The 20484-nt window shown below is 45.8% G+C and overlaps 1 protein-coding gene across 3 annotated transcripts in view; it reads left to right on the forward strand.

Annotated features, from left to right (window-relative positions):
• The window catches only part of LOC135394478 (fat-like cadherin-related tumor suppressor homolog), a 637639-nt gene that overhangs the window by 559788 nt on the left and 57367 nt on the right, over nt 1-20484 (forward strand). For all 3 annotated transcript variants that reach the window (XM_064625231.1, XM_064625233.1, XM_064625232.1), the window contains exons 5-6: nt 18272-18333; nt 19970-20131. In XM_064625231.1, coding sequence (XP_064481301.1) covers nt 18272-18333; nt 19970-20131 — 224 coding nt within the window. The remainder of the gene's footprint in view (nt 1-18271; nt 18334-19969; nt 20132-20484) is intronic.

The following is a 20484-nucleotide window of genomic DNA, read 5'->3' on the forward strand; positions in this document are numbered from 1 at the left end:
ATTCACAGCCAGAACTGAAGTAAAATTATATGCAATGTTATGCAAAAAAAGTACTAAAATAATGTAGAACTTCAATTCATCTTCACGTCAGCTGGCTTACATTTAGCTATTCTTTATTGCACATAAACTACGAGGGTCATTCGATAAATAATGCACAAGGTGGCAGCACCGCAGTGTAGGTGATGCAATCCCAGTGAAAGTGACGCCAGTTGCAGTTGAAGACTTGAGGAAGCAGCTGTATGTTTGTTAATTCCCTGGTGTAGGCGTTTTGAATTGACGATTGGTAGAAATGACATCTGCCGGTGCCCAGGATACCGTGACAGTTGAAGATCAAGGATCATACATCAAGATTGAAACTTTCGTGGGAAAAGGCCTACAGACATTCTGTTTGTGGTGAGCACACAGTAAACCGTAGAAGAGTTTCCCGTTGGACTACTCGTTTTCATGCAGGACATGTCAGCGTAACAGACGACCCAAGACCAGGAAGGCCGAAAACATCAACAGATGAACAAAATGTAAAACTTGTGGCGACCATTGTTGAAACCCAGTAAGCCACTAATATCCCTAGGACATCCTTACAAGGTCGTGAACGTCCTGAATATCTGGACATCCATGCAATATCTGTGGGATGTCCCAGGACGACATTCGCGTTTCTATTCTATCGAGTAAATCACAGATGTCCTAGGTATGTCTGCAGGATATCGCGCTTTGGACATTTGAATGGAGGAAAAGCCTGGAGATCCGTTGGATACCCATGAAAGATCCAGTTCACGAGATTTTGGGCACTGGTTGAATGTCACAGGAACGTCGCCAGGACGTTGACTGAAGATATGCGAATAAACGTGAAGTTTGTGACATCTTCTTCCGACAGCCAGATTTTTGTTCTGCTGAGAGCAAGCAAAAACTTCTGTAAACGTTAACTAGATGGGGGAACAAGCAAAATCGTTATATATTTCTGTCGTTCGCGTGCTGCTAGCCATGAAAGTATTTATCTATATTCGTAATGATCGTCAAGCAACAGTGGAATTTGATCACTTTTATAGCTGGACTCAGCAGTTAATCCCATTATAGACAATAGCTTGAATTAAAAACACAGTATCTGGCATGAAGGAATGTGAGAAACGTTATTGGTTGTACCATGTCTCTGCAGATTCGCGGGTTAATTGCAAAGAAGCACCTCCTCACCGTTATAGGTGTATCACGGCCCAAATACGTAACGAACTTGCCCCAACGGCCTTTATTTCAGTATAAGTTCTGGGCATTTTGTCAGCATAAACCGTTGGGAATGCTCCCTTCAAATTCGCGTACGCCGTGGAGGGGACAGAAAGGGAGCCTGCTCTTCTTTTTAGGGTGGAAGCACGTGTGGTAACATGGTCAGCCTTGGTGGACCGTGCGTCAGAGTTTGGTCGAACGCTGGCGGGGCTTACTACATTCCCGGAATTTTTGACCTGTTGTTGATGTTCGAGGCATTTATTTCAACACACACACGTAAAAATTAACATTGTACATAATACGTATGTAAATACATATATATTTACATACATATCAGAGTGGTGTTGTCACGTCAGATACGTATCAACGAAAAGCAAGTGCATATTTGGACCTGCTTGCATGATGTCCCACGTACGTCCATATATCCTAAAAAGATGTTCCCGGGATATTCGCAGGATCTACAAACGACAAAGGAGTGCCAGTCCACAGAACGTCTCGGGGATGTAAATGGGCTGTGTGGCAAAGTCCGTGGGATATCCCAACGTCCGAAATAGGATATCCTGTAGACGTTTTCTGGATATATGTGGTTTGCTTGGAAGAAACCGTGTGGAGGAGAGGAGTGTTACATCACACGCCATACGGTCCAGACATGAATTCATCAGACTTCTATTTATTCACCAAGTTGTAAGAGTCCATGCGTGGACGATGTTTTACAGTGACAGGTTCCAGGGAAGGTTAGGTTAGTGTTAATGGTTAGTGTTAGTGTGAAGGTTCCAGGAGATCGCCGTGTCTGTGTGCGCAGGTGTGGAAAGGGCAAGCTGCGCTAGAGAGTGGTATCTGCTTGCGGGGCAGGGGAATCAAAGGGAAGCGCACATTAGGTAGTTTTAACACATCCGAAGCGTTCCACGGAAACAAAACAGAAAACAAAAAGGTTTCAAATCCAAGACCAGCAACGTGATGTCAGCCACTGCAAAGGAATCAGGTGCTACCCTGTTTACGGAACTGTTATTGTAAAGACGCTCCAATGTGCTAAATCTCTTGCAATCCTTTTAATCCTTCTAAACCTTCCTACTGAACCGGTGCCGCGATAATTAAGCAAACGAGAGTGTGCAATGTGACGTCACGTCAAGTGTTGATTTGGGCGCCTCGATTATGCCCTCATGCACAGTGGAGGCCAATACCGCACTGAGGGATCTGGGGTCGGATTCACAAAGAGCTCGTGCGACGGAATCTGTCGTAACTCCGTCGTACGGGAAAGTTACGACGAAGTGTAGATTCACGAAGGGCGCGCGTCGCACAATCTTCGCAGCTTACGGCGGAATCCTGCGAGAGCTCCCGAGCAGTCTTACGAAGAAAGATGGCGGCGTTATTTGGCAGCGGTGGATTTGGAGACGGCAAACAAGGACTCCGTGATACGCGCCAACGCATTGCGCTTTGCCACAGAACCTTGGAGACCATCCCCGTTGTGACATTGAGGCACTTTTTTGCTTGGTAACCTTCAACAAATGCTTCAAGTTTGTGCTCCGTAAAATCGGGTCGCAGGGATTTTTCAAGCATCCCCTATACAACCCGCTAAGACACCCCCAGCATCCCTTCAAATTGTCTGCAAGAAAGGCAAAAGAAGCCATAAAGGCAGCAAAACTGAGTGCCACACACCGCTTACAAAACACCCTCACCCACCCCCTCCCCGAGACGAACATACTGGGAATATATTTTCTGTGTCATCGAACGTGTTTCGCCTGTGATTGCATGGCATCCATTATGGCTACCGAAAGACCGAGAGCACGTGGAGTAACAAAACATTTGGGGACGTACAACTTCGTCTTCTTCTAATGGGACGACTCTTATTGGTGCGATTACAAATTTTTGTCATCGTTACCCTTTGAGTGTTTCTCTCCGAGGTACACGTGACAGGAAGCGATCAACTTCCTGTTCCTCGTCAAAGGGGGTACCCTCTCCACTACGATAGCTTTGTGAATCGCGTCGCAGGCTACGACGTCTTAGCGCATATTAGCGTAACTTACGATCGCGTTTGTGAATCCGACCCCATGTCTTTAATAACGAAGGAATAATGAAGGAGTGATGAGATGCAGGCTAGCTGGTTGTCCATGATGGAAGGGAACCCCGACACAAGGAAAAGACGTACGAAGAGACGTTGTTGTCCTACCTAGCTATGTAAGTCTCTTCCTTGCTTGGGAGTTCCCTTCCAGTAATTAATAACAAAAAATCACTCTACTCTTTGGTGCACTGCCAAACGCGTACGAAATGCGATAACATTGCAGCAGGCGAAGGGCGGTCCTTGCGCTGTGACCGTACATGATTTGCGTGCGGCGCAACTGCAGACCCGACCATAGGTCGGCATGGGTCTCGTCCAGACGACGCGGGTGACATCACGTGAGACGCGCTGTGCAGCCACACTGAGCGATCAGTGGAATGGCCGAATGGGTAAAAGCGTCCGCTTGCTGGAGGTAGCCAGGGTCGTGCGGAAGATTTGGTTTGAATCCACCACCGGCTGCACTGTCTAAGGTTTTCCTTGGGTTTTATGGCGGACTTCCCAGAGGAATGACGGCACAGTTCCCTCTGAAGTTAACCCATAGGACGCACACCAAACCCTCTGTCCGCGCCAGGTTTTCCGCATATTTTTTCCCGGAAATTCGAGGATGATTCTCGGCATCTATACCGTTTTGAAAAAAATGCAATAATATTTGGTCAGTAATTCAGTAGTAATCAGTTTGGCCTAGATGCTAATATATGCTCGAATTCGGGTAGTTATACATGTTACAGGCATGCGGTGACGTAGAATGCACAAATTAGCCAAATTGTGATTCCCGCTTGAACCCCTTGAGGTATTTTCAAAACTAACTAACTAAAGAAAATAATGTCACCGCTTTTGTCTTTGCGACTCATTTCGAGATGCGAATCGCTCGAATTGTGACGAGAACTAAGCCTTACAGCAGGTCAACAGATGTCACTGTCGGAGCTCTGCAGGCAGTTGCTGCGAAGGGCAGTTATTAGGGCGGGGAGTTGTCGCCGATAATAGACTCAGCACTGTTATCGCCGTCGAATCATTCCTCGCCCAAATGAATAATAATGAACCCCCCCCCCCAACGTTTCCTTTTTACGTTTCTTTTTTTCTCTACACAGAACTAAGGCATCGTCACTGCATGTACGCATTCTCAGAACCCAAAAAACTGTTTTCTGCAATGCGCAGTGAGGACTCTTCATTCCTTTCTCAGCGACAAACGACGCTGGCAAGAAACGCTCGCAGCTCGCCGCATGCAGCGTTTCTACAACGGCGGATGGACGACGTCTCATGCGAACGTTCCCGTAATCTCTCAGGGAAATGAAAAAAACTCAACGTAACTTGATAAACACTTTTATTACAAGTGAAGAATCTCAAAGACAAGTGCTTTTGAGTAATAACACGCTATAACGAACTAGATACTGCAGCAATGCGCACTCACGAAGCCATATTTGTTGTGAATCCCGGTCCCGCTATTCACAAGGTACCCTGCTCTGTGTATTTAGACGGAGCGAACTCAGCATTCCGGTTGACATCTTCATCAAGCTGTTGCACACTTCTCTTTGTGTTTTGTATGTTGGACGCTCACACAAGAATTGCGTTCTTAACATCGGCAGCAAACTTCTGTTCTTCTGCCGAACACCGCGGCCGAACAGCAGTGTGAGTGATTCCGCGTGCCGCCATCTATGGGGGCTCCCGAAAACTGGCGCGACCGGATGGACCTATCCCAAGGCGAATCCCTGATTGGCCACTTGCGTGCGTCGTCCCCTCCTCTTCCGTCGCGTTTCTATTGTTCGACGACGCTCTGGCTGCCGCTAGCCAAACGCCGCGTCAGGACGCTGGATAAACCCTGGAGAAACGCCTCATGCGGTTGGCGCTTAAAGCTGTCTAATGATTTACGCTAGCCAGAATAGGGACGGGGCTATCTTACCCTAAGCTTTTTACAGCGTTGGGAATTACCGTGTTGGTCAAGTTAATGTTCTCTTAATCTGACGTAATCTGCTATGGGACTCAGGTAGAGATCTGCTAATGTTCTCGCGTACGCGTTGCTGTCAAGTATGATAAGTATGCTTGAGCAGGGGATTATATCCGAGTCGCTGCGTTGCAGGTAAGCAGTGCGGCGACACTTGTGAGTTCGAGGATTCGCGTTTTTGTGTATGTGCTACGACCTAATCAGGATTTTCCCCCAGTGTAATGGGTTTTTTTACGTGCACTATTTGTTATTGTGTTTCGATCTTCATTTTTGTCCAACATTCCTGTAGCGTACATAGAAACAAATTGCAAGTAATCTGGTGTAGGCTAGTTGTTGGTCTGAGCCTGAGGAAACAGACAATGGACAAGAAGGTATAAAACTGGAACGAATCGGGAAAGAAACGATAGATAATTTATTTTAGAAGCTTTTATGATTGATTTTGCGGAAGAAATGACGTCGTGCGACATGTCGTCTGCAGCTCTGCGTTACTGTAAAGTGTCACCGTGGTCGACGTGGTCGCGTCTTCCACACAGTAGTGCATTCTTGCAAAAGTGCGTTCAAAATGTAAAGTTCTTACTGCTATTCGTGCGTTTTCCTGAGAGAGAGAGAGAGAAAAAAAAAAGTAGTACTTTGCTTACACTCGAAAAAATCGACACATGTAAATGGATTGATGGCAGTTCAAGAAAAAGTATGAGCAGTGGGATTTTGTCTGTCATCAGTTCATTGAAGTATGCAGCTGGGTGTTGTGAGGCATGTGTTGTGTTTGTCCTTCTATGTTTAATTGTATCATTTACAACGACACATGTATAGAATACCTCTTTAGAACACGACATACAGAAGTAAATAACTGGGAGTAAACGACAGAGCGCGATGTCGAATTAAATACGTATTGTATTCTGCAGCTACATGCGTCGACATTTCATTGTTGTACCTCCCGCATGATGGCAGCTTTTTGGTTCATAAAGGAACAAATATATCTGTCGTATGAGTCTATTCTTCTGATTGTGTCCCCAAATGCAACGCCCGTGGGTGTTACATTAGGATGCCACTAGAGACTTAGAAAACGATATCTTATTTCATATTATAAATCAACTTAGCTCAAACAGTCAGCACGCAAAATATAAACACCGTAACGTAGTAATAGATGAGACAATGAAACATAAGGAATTATAAGTTAAAGGGATACTTCGGAACGATCGGTGAAAAAATTGTTGCGCATCGTAGTCGACGCATAACATCCACAGTATACCTGCCATGTGACGAATTATGCCTCACATAAGCGAACAATCAAACCGAGACAAGAACGTGGAGAGGAGTCGAAACTACCCGAGGTCCTACACTGCCTCACGTGCAAGGGCGTAGCGGGGGTCTTACAGGGGTAGAGCCCCCTTCCCCTCTAAAATGCAGGCCACCTTATGGTGTCATTCAATTTCAATTTCAATTTATTTCAATTTCTGCGGTACAGAAATTTCGTCCATGTACAAAAGGCCCAGGCCTGTCGAGGTACATGGATCAACATAATGCAGCCGGTGGAAGCACAACAAGATGTACCAGTGAACATGAAAAGATCACACATCATTTGAAATACAATCAGTATTCAACCAAAGTAATGACACCCAAACATAAGTGATTTCACATTAAAATCCATTCCGCACTTCGAACGAAAGCAACAAAACAAAGGAAGCTGAGAGAGAAGGAAAAAAGGAAAAATAACACCTATGCAAATGCTAATTCAAAAATGTATTACAGACCAAAGAGAACGGCAAGGAAGAGAAATGGTTAAAAGTGTCTACAATAGAGCGCTATCTGAATTTGTTAAGTGTGATCTGAACACTCGTTTAAATTGCGGATACGAATACAGAGGCTCTATGAAATGCACAAACTTATTTAGGAAAAGGGGAACCAGGTATCCGATCGACTGCCTGCCGTAGTTTGTTCTAAGCAAAGGTGTTTCGAATTTTCGGACATCTCTTATGGGGTACAGCATCGTCCTATACATGTAAGCACAAGGTTCCCTTCCATTACCAGTTTATGAATATATACTCCCAGTTTAAATGTAAACATGCTTTCAAGAGTTCAACATGCGCGCATTGGAAAATAGTTGTGCAGAAGGGGTAAAAAAAGTTATCATTTGTAATCGTACGCACAGCACGGCGTTGAAGGACACGTAGTTTACGTAAGTTCCCGGTTGTTGTATTGCCCCAAACCAGCAGACAGTAATAGAGCTTTGAGTAGACTATTGCATTTTTGGCATTAACTGCACAACTATTGCATTCGTTCACGGTAGGTCAGTGAAGCGCTCAAGAAATGTGATTACCACTGGCTGGCTATCACCGTTTTTCTTCGTAAACGTGGGAGCAAAGATAGATCCCCCCCCCCCTTCTCCGAACAAAATATTCGGCCTAAACCTCTCCTCACGTGTAGCTTGTAGCCACAAAAGTGTGGGTGGACTCACGTTACGTGTAAGTCGATCTACTCCCAGTTATTATTTTCCCCCAATTTTGGTGTGATATCAGATGTGGGCAGACGAAAGTCATTCACGACACAAATCAACAGAAATATTCTCTTTGATGTCAAACGTCTCCCACAAGCACACAAAGAGCTACGCTAAGAAATTCCGGTCAGCTAGCTCACAGAGAATTATTTAACAGGGTCCGTCGCACGACTTCTGGGGGAGCCGAAGGCTGTAATTTCATTCCGCAACTTGTCGGTTAGAGGCCGTAGAGTTCTTGCCGGTTCCGCTTGCGCATATTGCCCACATCGAATAATGGTATCCAGTTTATTACACGGCATCACTTTACTGCACGTAGCAAGAGTGCCTTTGTGTGTCACCAAGTATGTGTGCCATGCCGATCTCAAAGTTGAGGTGGGAGGCGGGTTGTACAAACCTTCTAGATAATACGTCAGAAAAGTTAGCGAAAAGTACGTCACGATGCAAAACACCCCGCTTGTGCAGCCTTCGTCCTTCAGGGATGCCTTTAATGGAACAAAATTTTAACTAAACATCTTAGCTTTCGAAAAGCGGCGTACGAAATACTTTTATTTAACAGTCACAACAGTGCAACTATTAATTGGGACTCCGGGACCACACGCCACATAACACAAAGACACGCTGGACAAAAACAGGAATGACTAACAATAGGAACTTATGGGATATACTTGTTACGAGACGTACTAGGCTTTTATGTGAATGTTGTGTTTGGGTATACCACATTGGGAATGTACACATTCCATGCGATAACAGCCGGTAATCAACTGTTGAGGATATCCTAGAACCAACACCCTCCTCTTTCCAAGGGGTTGCTATGCCTCAGTGGATGCTTCGTTCCAAGTTTTCAAGTTAAATACTGTATGCCTCTAAAGCAGTCACTTTTGTGCACAGAGTGTCAGACGACGACAAAACACACACGATACTGCGCCGACTAGCCAAATATTAACCTTCTAGTAACTATGTCGCTTCGGTGGATCAGCGGATAACAATCTCGCCACTGATCTCAAGGTTCGGCCGAAAACGAACGCTAGTTCGTTGCATAGAGGCTGGCACAGGCATATATACCCCTGTTACACGGGCAGCCTCCAACGACCGTCCAAACGAACTTCATTGAAAAACGCTCGCAGCGCCAGCAAGCGTGTATTGTATCAACTTATAAAAGGGCATTGAATCCAATGCTACTTGACAGGTTGACACGATACAGGCTTGCTGGCGCTACGAGCGTTTTTCAAGGCAGTTGGTTTCAACGGTCGTTGAAGGCTGCCTGTATAACAGGGGTATAAGATGCTGTACCTCCCCTACCAGCTCGCTTGGCTCATGGCGCATTCCATTGGCCGAGCTGGGCCAAATTTTTACCCCGGGAAGGGACAAAAACTGTTCCATTGGCAGAATCGTATCAGACGTTAAATGTTTAATTGGTGGAGCAAGGGCAAAACGTTTGCTCGAAAGATCAATAGTTTTTGAGCCATGAGACCAAAGCTAACCCGGGAAAGCACGGGCTCACGCGCTATGCGCAGCTGGTGCTTCGTACCTCGAACGATTCTTAGCATTCCATTGACGAAGCAAACCCGTGTGACCCCGCCGGGAGCATGCACTCAAACCCCACCCAGCGCGGTGTAAAATCTGCTCTCCCAATGGAATACGCCATCAGTGGTTAGCGTGCTGGCCATGTCACGTCGAGACTGGGAGGTTCCCGGGTTCGAATCCCGGGGCCGGCTGTGCTGTCTGGGGTTTTTCCTGGGGTTTCCTCAGACGCTTTCAGACATATGTCGGCACAGTTTCCTTAGAAGCAGGGAAGGGCAACGATATTGGTAACGGAAACAGAAACGGTATATTACCGAAATTGGAGATGGTAACGATAACGGAAACGGAAACGCGTACCACGGTCCTCCATTACCGGAAACAGAAACGGAAACGAATTTATCGTGCGGTATTGAATTCGAGTAATGGCTATTCCTGTTGTGCGATGGCATTTGAGTTGCTTTTCATTTTTGTTTGTGTATTTTGATGACTCCATTCCCTGTAATGCTCTAAATACTACCCGAGAGCATGGAAAGAAAGCGCAAATTGGATCTCGAGGGTGCATCCCTCACTTACCTCGCCCCAGTACTCATAACTCCATGACATCAACACATGACTATACTCCACCATAGCACGAGGATGCGAGCCTATGATTTGTAGTTACTTATTTTGTACTTTTTTTTCCTTTTCACTGTGGCCGTGGCAGTGTTATTTACTATTGAGAGCGTCCGCTTATGAATTCCATTGTCCATTGGATGGAAGTTACGCCCATCTTGAGTTGCTGGACTCCGAGTGACTGAAGACTGAAAACATGTTCCTACATTATTCATCTTAAGGCTTGTAAGATTTGCGCATCCCAACGACGTAAAATTACTTGTGTAGTGTGTACGAGTGACACCGAAGCAGCACTTGGGCAAAACAGGGTGCGGAAAGAGCCGGACTGGCTGTCCCCCCGCAGCCCCCCGGACTGGCCTCCCGCAGCTCTGTAACAACCGTTCCATTACCGGAAACAGTAACGGAAACGAAATTGAAAGGCCGGTATCAGAAACGGATAACGGAAACGAAAGTCTAGCAGTAACGAAAATGGAAACGGTAACTAAAATACGTCCGTTATCCTTCCCTGCTTAGAAGTCGGCCCAGGACGCACATTCCCCCAGGGCGTCAGTCGTGACGTTGGCCACCTCTGTGAGGCCGACAACGGCAAGCCATTTCACCACCACCGCCGCTGTACCTCCCCCGGGAGAGACATTCAATACCGTGTGTGTAATGCTTCGGCTCACGTAAGATAAGGCGGGCGAAATTACTTAACGGACTCATATGCACCGTATACGTGGCATCGCTCAATATAGGAGCTGTCTCGCGACGTAAAGTCACGAATGATCATTATGAAGTCGCTGTAAGAAATAAAACCTGTAATTTTGTCGGGAACCTCGCATCCCAACTAAACTTTCGCACAGGAGAATGTCCGTGGCGATGACACGAACGTTTATGCCTCCGTGAGTTACCCTTCATAAGGGGAGCGGGGGAGCCTCCTAATCGTAAAAGTAGTTCAACTTAATAGCCGCATGGAACAGCGACCCTTCATTTGCTTCAAGTTTCGAGTGTTCACCTTAAATTTGCTCTACACGTACCTTACGGTGGAACCATACGGTCGCCATAACAGATGATAACAGATAACATACGGTGATGAGAAGGGGTCTAGACTTTATGCCATCATTTAATTCTTCGCGGAACCGACGAGAGATCGGGTTAGTCGTCGGCGCGAACCAGGAAAAGATTAGACACGGGAAGCAAGGCACGGGAAACAAGGGAAAATTCTTGCCTAGAAAAAGACAGGGTTCTCGGAGACACGGAAAAGCAGGGCGCGCTTTCCATCAATTAATGCCTGCGGAAGCAGGACCCCGTTTTGAAGTTATGATGGCTTTGAAGATTCTCTCGACTATTTCATATTATCTTCCTTTCTTCCGCTATTTGAGACATCTGAGGGTTAACCTTGATGGTGATAGTGCCAGATTCAATTCAATTCAATATTTATTGTTTCTTTTGATTGGAAGGGGAAGCAAAAAGCCGAGGAGGCTTGACTGAGGTTCCCCTCCCAATGTACAGCGTACAGCAGCAGTACAAAATGACAAAGTAACAAAATACAAAAGAACAATATACGAAGTAACACGATACAAAGTAACACAAAAGTAGATGCACAATGAGGATGAAATGTCCATATGTACATGCTTAGAACGAAACTAGTGAGGTTCTTTTTGGTCATTAATAAAGAATGAACGTATTGGTTCAAGATTGAAGCGGACATATATTTTAGTGATTGTAACCATGACCATCCTTTTCGTACAGGCTCGCATCACGCACATTCGGGCGTAACCATGCGAAATAAGTGCTTAAGCAGACGTCTCCTAGACCAACGTAAACACTTATATGATATTCCTTTAGTGATATTCTCGTTCACGTTATTCATGCACAGTGGCAACCTTTAAAACCTTTCAAACCTTTAAAAGTGGAAACCTTTCGAAGCTCTTGAACGTACTGCTCCGAAGAACATACTGCGCGAAAGCTTGTTTGAACGAACGTAACATTCGCATCGGTGTACTTCGGTGTTTGTCCTCCGTTATGTATAGCCTTACAAGCTTTAGCGTACGTATGCAAAATACAAAATGAATAATTCAAGATTTCATATTCACGTTTTTTTCTTATTTCATTTTCGTTTGGTCGTTGTGTTGGACTGGATACGGATCAAGCGTTTACGAGACCCAGGTGGGGTATTTGAAGTAGCGGAACACCTGGCGTTAAAACTTGTTTCAACATGCCGTATACTTATGCATTCTGGTGTGATTGTGCCATAAGCGATCGCTTCTGCGTTGCTACGAAGAGTGATCATTATTGCGGCAACAGTATGGTCACAAAGGGTCAATTCCATTTCGTTCATTGCATTTAAAATAACCGAAGAGTTCTCCGCGACTAAGTCCGGCTCAGCTCACATGCAAGCCTGTCTTTGGCATTCCAGCTAACCAGCTGGATGTGACGGGGAGCCCTCGCAGGTTGCTCTCGCTGACCATTCTTGCGGCAGCTTCTCGTTTTTGCCGAACGCCTGAAAAAGTAACAACCGCAGCCACGGTGACCGCAGCTATCGATACAGCTGTTGCTGAGGTTGTAACCGAAGCTTAGCCGTTGTTAGCGGTGTGGCAACAATAAATTAATTGTTTCCATGTTTTACGAGGGAATCGTTGAACCCTTCTTAAAAAAAATGTCCGACTGGGCCTGGTGGTACTGCATGTCGCGCTGAAAGCGCCAAAAAGAACACAGGCGATACACATAGATCTGTCTCTGTCGTCTTCTGAATTCTTTTAGTGGAACCCATCTCGGTTTAAATTCCTACAGTGAATCAGACGCGACGGATAATTCCACAGTGGCAGAAGACCACGACAATGTCCAGCAACGCATAATTGCATCCGTACATCTCAATTGACTATATCTCTTTATTCCTTTTCTTCCGTGCCCTACCCATTGGCCCTCTTACAGCAAGAGAGTACACTATGGTGGCTTCTGTGAGTGGAACACAGAGAACGGAGAGCTCCTTTCTTCTGCACCTAACGGGCTCTTTACGATATCGCTTGTTGTTCTTTGTCTGAACACTGCCATGGCGAAGCTCTTGAAGAGCACTTTTGGGGCTACCAATGGATGCTGTTTTCTTTTATGCTACAACAAGAGCGCGCTAATCATTAATGCTTTTTGCAAACTCCTAGTTGGAAATTCACTGCCGCTCTGGAGGAAAAAAAAGTTGGAGACGTCGGAGCTATTCAGCTGGCGAGAATGAAAAAGAATTATACAGGGTGTTTTTTCTTACATCCTTTACAGAATTTTTATGAAAAACTCTGAGACCAGCGTAGATGTCGCTTGTGAGGTTGAGCTCTGCGGACAGGCGGACATGCCCTCGAAAAAAGTATCCAACTACAAGATGAATAATTGCGTAAATTCATTACCTCTTTAATTAGGGGATTTCTGGCAAAAGCGAGATAGCAGATTGAAAGACAATCCGAGTTGAAAGCTATTCCATCTTTGAAAAATCCTGAAACACGCACGTGCGCTAGGATACCCATTCCCGAATTTTGATGTGCAAATGAGCCGAAACGAAAAAAAAAAAAAATCAGTGGCGATTTAGCGGCAAATGCGAGAGAAATGCATTAGCATTAAGCGCCTTTTCTCGGCTTTTGTATTGATGACCCAAAGACATTTGTGGAAATTTTTGGAAACTTTATTGCATTCGACTGCCGGTTGTCCACTTCCGGTCTAACCTGATTTCCGGTTGTCCACTTCCGGTCTATACTTGACTTCGAAATTCCAAACCACGTCCCCTGGATCGTTGCTGTGCTACGAAGATGTAATAATAATAATCGATTCATGACCGTCTGTGTTTCCAAGGTTATGAGAAGTTCGTAAGTCCTATGCTGTTTCTTCTTCGATTGCTTCAAGGATGCCTCTTTAATGTCGCACTGTCACTCCTGTAAAACGCGCACCCAGGCTCACCAATGTTTGTCTGTTTCTATGTTCCAGCCTCAGAACAATTACTTTCCATCATGTTCACCAATGCTAACTGTGGCACACTGAGAAAGTTACGAACGTCTAAGCATAATTAATACAAATATGTGATGTAATATGCCGGTGACCTTGACCCTCTTTTATCAGCAGGTAAACAGCAATACTGGTAACTTATTTTTCCTTTGTATACAAATAAACAAAAAGGCATAGTTTGGTTTCCACTGATTGCTCGACGAAAAGAAAGAACACGAAACTGGCCACGCACATGTGACGTCCCTCCTTTACTTTTCGAGAGGGGTGGAACATAAAATTAACACATATGGAAGGGAGACGTGAACAGCGGGAGAGTAGGAACTAATATCCGAACACGTAACGCAGAAGCAGACGCTAATGAAGCGGAGAGAGGGCCTAGGTCCATCACGCCGGTTAAAGAACGGCACTAATGCGCGATCGGAGCAGAATGAATACCCCCAATCATGCGTGTATATTGGATGCGCAGGAGGGAGTACGAACGATGACGAGGGAGCCAGTACGGTATAATTGGTCGGGCTCTTACTGGTAATGGAAGTCCCGCTGCTCGAAGTAACCCTGAATGTGCCGTTCACCCTGTTCTTTAACCGAGACCCCAACTCGTGTTCGCTAACATTAGCATCATTTAATGGACACAAGCACAAGTGGCGAAGTCTGTTGATCAATCCGGAACGACCACCCGAATCCGCTTCAGAGCAACCAAATCCGGCACGGAGTGACCGAATCCGAATCCAATCCGATTTCGAATCCGAAAACAATCTTGCTCCAGCCATGAGCTTTGCGGATGTCGTTGAGCGGGTCCAGCAAGATCGTGACCGCTAGTCGATCGGAGCGGAGTCGCGTGTTCCACTTGTCGTCTCAGTAAAAGTCGCTCCGGCACGAAGCGTTCTTTCTTGCTCCGCCGAGAAACCTCGGATTCGGCCGGAATCTAACAACACACTCTCGTCACTTTCGCTCCTTGCAAGACGAAACAACAGAGAGCGTTCGGGCCGACTCCCTGTCTTTGCCGGACTCACGCATCGACTTCCGCCTGGCTCTGGCGGGAACGCGACTGCTTTTCGCGGCTGGATTCGTTCCCTGATCGCCGGATTTTGTTGCTCTGTTGCGGACTCGGGTGCTCTCTCCAGATCGACCAGTAGAGTTCGCCTCAAGTCAACCAAGCAGACCTAATACAACCACCACGTAGTGTCTGACGTGTTTTACATGGCTACTCACGTGGCCTCTCTTCCGTTCACCTCGTATCTTGTGCGAAAACACACTGCCGTACAGTATAGAGGGAAAACCTACTTGTCTGCTGGATTCTCTGATATGAATACGTGATACTTGGAGGGCGCGCCAGACATTACGGGCACTGTGCCGTGTCAACGATTAATCCACCAGGCTCTCTGACGCGTGGTCTCCCCTTCCATTGTTACGTAACGTCACTTCTTCCCGTTTAGGCTTCTTGCATTCGACGGTTACAACCACCACGTTTCAGTGTCCTCTTGCCTGTGTTTCTGGGCCTTGTGGGCAGCAAAGAAATATGGCAGTCGTCGAAAAAGCCGGACAGCGGCAGGGACCGAACCCGTGCGAGCCGATTACACTTTATCTTGACATATACGGAAGGCGGCTTTAACGTATCGGCGCAGGACTTATTTCCGTTAGGCAAGAAAGTGCATTCAACGGCTAAATTATTCACAGGATATCCTACTTGCCTGCTCCCACGCATTCGCTTGCTCGGTTATTTGATCAACCTCAACGGTACTCAACTGAGTGCCGCCCTGATAATCTGAACGACATTCAGCTGTACACCATAGCTGTTGTATAGCCGTAGTGATACCCTTGGGCCTCTGCAATCGTCCTGTGGAGATCATAACAACTTCACAAAACTTCCGCAACAGTACTGCACCCTAAACATAAAAAAAAGGGGGGGGGCAGCTCTCATTTGATAGTACTGACCGAGCGTCTCGAATGTATTCTGTGCTTCGACTTTTCGGACCTTCTTATCTTCTCGTTGTCGGTACCAGAGGCCGCTGATGCCGCCTTCATTTTATGTTGCCGACGCTGAGGCTCTGGCTCTATTTAGCCTAGGTCAGCTGAACTTGATCGAAAATGTTTAAAAATTAGGCTGTGCTGTTTCTTTTTTTCCTCTTTATTTGTCGTCTTTTTGTTTCTTTCGCGACACGGTTTTTTTATCGCTTTTAAGGTATGAACCTGATCCTTTGAAAGAAACTAACCTGGCGCATGCGCACGCTGCGAAGGCTGGCCCTAGAGTGAATGAAAGCGTGCACCAAGTAAGCTCTCCATACACGGCATCCCGTGCGCTTTGGAGTCACTAGACATACCGCCAGTGACGTTACCAACCGGAGGAGAGCGAGCGCGAGGGGGAACTCCAAAGTCACTTCCTGTCCTCTGGGTGCATCCTCATTAGAAGCCGCAACACAGAAATGTAACTCTCAGTGTACTGGTTCACTCGTGTTAAAGTGTCCTCAATCTTCCAGTGTCAGAAAGCTATGTAATTCCACCAATTCTGAGCAACACGTTTTGTGTCTACCTTTGCGCATGAATATGCATTAAGGGCATAGGTGGGGAAGTTACTTTTATTTTGTAGTGCACTACCGTTACTCACTACTTTTTCGAAAAGTAACGCGTTACGTTATTCGTTACTGTTGCGGTAGTAGGTAACGCGTTACTAACGCCGTTACTTGTGATAAGTAATGCCGTTACTTTTGCATTACTTCACCAGTTGTCCTTATAATATGTACCATTTTTGGTTGAGTCACATAAGTGCATTCCGCAAATCAATACAAGCAATGTTGGGCACAAACAAGGGTCACGCATGAACACAACGTACATGTGCGATTTATTGCAACGAAGAAGTAGTTGATGTTAAAAATTTTCATCGGTGAGCTTCGCCCGTTGGGCTGAGAGGACGCCTAATGACCAGTGAGTGCTCCCTGTCAAGGTTGGTAGAGACGGTGACCTTTTATCTCAGAGGGTAGAGGCTATTTTTCTGCCGCTTTTGCCCCATTCGTCCGAAAAATACCAGAGGGAATGAAAAACAGAGGTGGTAAACGAAGGTGACACCTCAACCAGGGTAGGTCAACAACCCTTCTTTTGCGTTCTTTGTGGGTGTCGATTTGACCTTCTTGTCATTGTTGAAGATGAATAGAAAAAATCGGGGATTTTCCCGGATTCTGCCGGCACGGTCCTCGCTCAGGCTTTCAAGTTCCCGAACACGCAGTAACGCATAACGCCTTTACGCGTTAGTTGTTAAAAATGTAATGACGTTACGTTACTCATTACTTTTCTCCCAAATGTAATGCGTTACCATATTTCACTACTCGAATGTAACGCGTTACCCGTAACGCACTACTTTGTAACGCGTTACTCCCCACCTATGATTAAGGGATAGGAAACGAAACTGTGCACGCCGCGATAGACAGGTATGGCAATAAAAGGTATGTTGAACTATGGCGGAATTGGGACACGAGTGAAGCGGTGGGGGAGTGTGCTCCGCACTGTTTCGAAGTGGCCAACGCCCTAATGCCGCACGAAGTACTCTATGCAAATTCGATTAACAATATCACTCTTTCGGATTTCAAGGCCCTCGCCTGGTGCGTGTTTTATGTCATTTCCTGAAATATCCGACACCGTCCTAAGAACAACGCTTCAGCCGGATACGAGCCTTATTTCCTACACGTTTTTACAGTCTGCTGTAATTTTATGGTCAGTAACGTCAAGTTCCACAAGGGCCAATTTTATAGCGTCTCCTCCCTTTCTATGGCTCGTGCCGACTCAGCATAATTTTTTCTTTTTCGCTTTTGATGGCATTTTGGCAAAAGGAACTCAGCCTAATATCAGCAATAAAAAAAGATGTTTTTATTGAGTAACGTGTATAAATGCATTATACGTCTCAGTAGTTTTGTCTTACGTATTTTCCTTATTTCGTTACTCCGGCCTGCGAAATGAGACGTGTGCGTTCATCAACGTTGCAGTATGTTGTGTGGTACGTGGTATTTCTTGCGATATTCTTAAGCCATCAGCGGCATGGCCGAGCGGGTTAGGGCGTCCCGCTCGTTGGTGGTAGCCAAGGGCGTGCTGAAGACTGGGAGGTGGTGGGTTCGAATCCTACCACCGGCTGTGCTGTTCGAGGTTTTCACTGGGTTTTCCGAAGACTTTCCAGACGAATGTCGGCACAGTTCCTCCTGACGTAGGCCCTGGACGTATACTAACCCCCCACTCCTTCCTGCTGCCCTCTCTCCATCAGTCCACATCTGTACGCTGCTCATAGCCACAGTTGCTTCGTGGCGCTAACACGGAATACAAAAATAACTCTCAAGCCGACATAGGTCACGCAGTGTAATAGTGTCAATACCCATCTGATGAACACGCGTGTTGCAAAATATGCAAAAGTTACCAGAATGCGCGGACGTTGTCTTCCGGCTGAACGATATTCTTTATGTTGCCTTGGCTACATATTGCTGTTAATTTCCAGGTCTGATAACAACGACCTCCATCCCACTTGATCGTGAGATGCAAAACAGGCACGTTCTCGAGGTAAGTAATTGCCTTATTTGCACATTTTCGATTTTTCATTACCATATACAGGGTGTTTCAGTTAAATCCCCGGGCTAAATAATTCGCGAACCGGTGCACCAATCGAATAACTTTCTTTTTTACAAGTATCTGTCCAATACCGCCTACAAGATGCGCACCGTGTGAATGAGCGGGAGGCGCTCATTATTTAAATAAAAATGCAAATGAGTTTCGTAAAAAAGCGTAACTTCTAAAGCAGGGCGCTGTCGGTATTAAAATGGGTACTACCCCTTTTGGGACCTTCAGTGGACACCTTTCAGAGAAAAATCTGCCACCGAAGCGGGTCATTTGTTGCAGTAATTAATTGGTTTCGGTTTACGTATTTTTGTCGCGGCTGGTCGCGGCGAAGCGCAAAAAGACGCTCTTTCACTCCCTTATCCATCAATGAATTACGGCCTTACACCAATGAATTACACCAATGAATTACGTCCTTTTGCGCTTCGCCGCGACCAGCCGCGACAAAAATACGTAAACCGAAACCAATTAATTACTGCAACAAATGACCCGCTTCGGTGGCAGATTTTTCTCTGAAAGGTGTCCACTGAAGGTCCCAAAAGGGGTAGTACCCATTTTAATACCGACAGCGCCCTGCTTTAGAAGTTACGCTTTTTTACGAAACTCATTTGCATTTTTATTTAAATAATGAGCGCCTCCCGCTCATTCACGCGGTGCGCATCTTGTAGGCGGTATTGGACAGATACTTGTAAAAAAGAAAGTTATTCGATTGGTGCACCGGTTCGCGAATTATTTAGCCCGGGGATTTAACTGAAACACCCTGTAGATGAATATTACTACATTGGTAAGACCCAACGGCATAGTATGTCACGAAGGTGAAGAAGCACAAAGGCAATGACTAAATAAAATGGAAAAGTAGTTAGAGCTATACAGCAGATGTTTCTAGTGTGCAGAACTAGAGGAAAATACAGGAAACGATTCACAATAGCTACCGAGAATTACTGATTGACTTCTATACTTACAAAAAAATTGGTCGTGATACATACCTCCGCAGCTGGGTGTGTCTTTCATGTGTTTTAGCAGTTCTTGCGCGGGAAGCGTAAACGAACGCATACTCCTGAGCTGCTGCACATTTACTTTGGTGCAGCGCTAACATGCTAAAGGAAGAGAACGTTACGTCGAACATTCAAAACTTGCTCTTCTTATATGTTTGTAGCTGCATTGTCATCTGCATAGCTGTCGCCAGCACCGCGATTTCAGACGTTTTACCCCTTGTCAAAAGGAGTAGACAGCGATACACAACACGGATACAGTGTATTGTGTGTATGTATGTGTATGTAACATATCGTGTGTGTATGTAACGGGCATCGCAGTCTATTCCTTTTGATAATGTACCAACTACCCCAAACTGCCACTGTCTTGTTGTACTCCTTGTTTCTTTCCGCTTTACGGTCTATAGATCCGGTGAAAACATTCCCAGATGGGTTAGATGTTAGGCATTTATATTCACAAGCGCCATAAAAAAGTGAGGGCCTTAGGTACTTAGGTCATATCTTTCGGTCTGCCGGTAACACATATTTGAAGGACACGGGGCAACAAAGCATAGTATATGCTGGACCTAATGCTGTGCATTTTTTGGCAGGTGACGGTGTCAGATGCTGGTGATCCCCCGCTGTCCTCAACCACTCAGGTCATCGTTACCGTTACTGACGTCAACGATCACCAGCCGAGGTTCCTGCAGACATCCAATAGGTTTCGTGTACTTGAACAAGACGACCAAGAGGAACCTGTGGAACTGTGCCAGGTAACGTATAGATGCAATAAAATGCGCGCGAATCTGGAAGGCTATTTTTGGTAGGCGTGTGCGCAGGGCATTAAAGGAGTACAGAGGGCCATCCAAAAAAAATTCAGATTAAGACATCTGATGAAAGTGTGTGTGTCATTATACCGAATAGCGCGAAAGGTTTTGATGAGTGCAATTTGTTTCCCAGAAAAAAACTCACATAAACATAGCTCCGCGCCTTCACCCTTAACTCGCCACTCCCGCTATAACAAGGATGAGGAGGTATGATGGCACGTCACCGATGACGGCATAAGGAGACTCGTTCTAGTTTGCCGGTCAGTGGGGGTCAGCGCCTTGTCCCTTTGCCGCCGTAA

Source organism: Ornithodoros turicata, chromosome 5 (assembly GCF_037126465.1).
Source record: "Ornithodoros turicata isolate Travis chromosome 5, ASM3712646v1, whole genome shotgun sequence".
In the NCBI taxonomy this organism is placed as follows: domain Eukaryota; kingdom Metazoa; phylum Arthropoda; class Arachnida; order Ixodida; family Argasidae; genus Ornithodoros; species Ornithodoros turicata.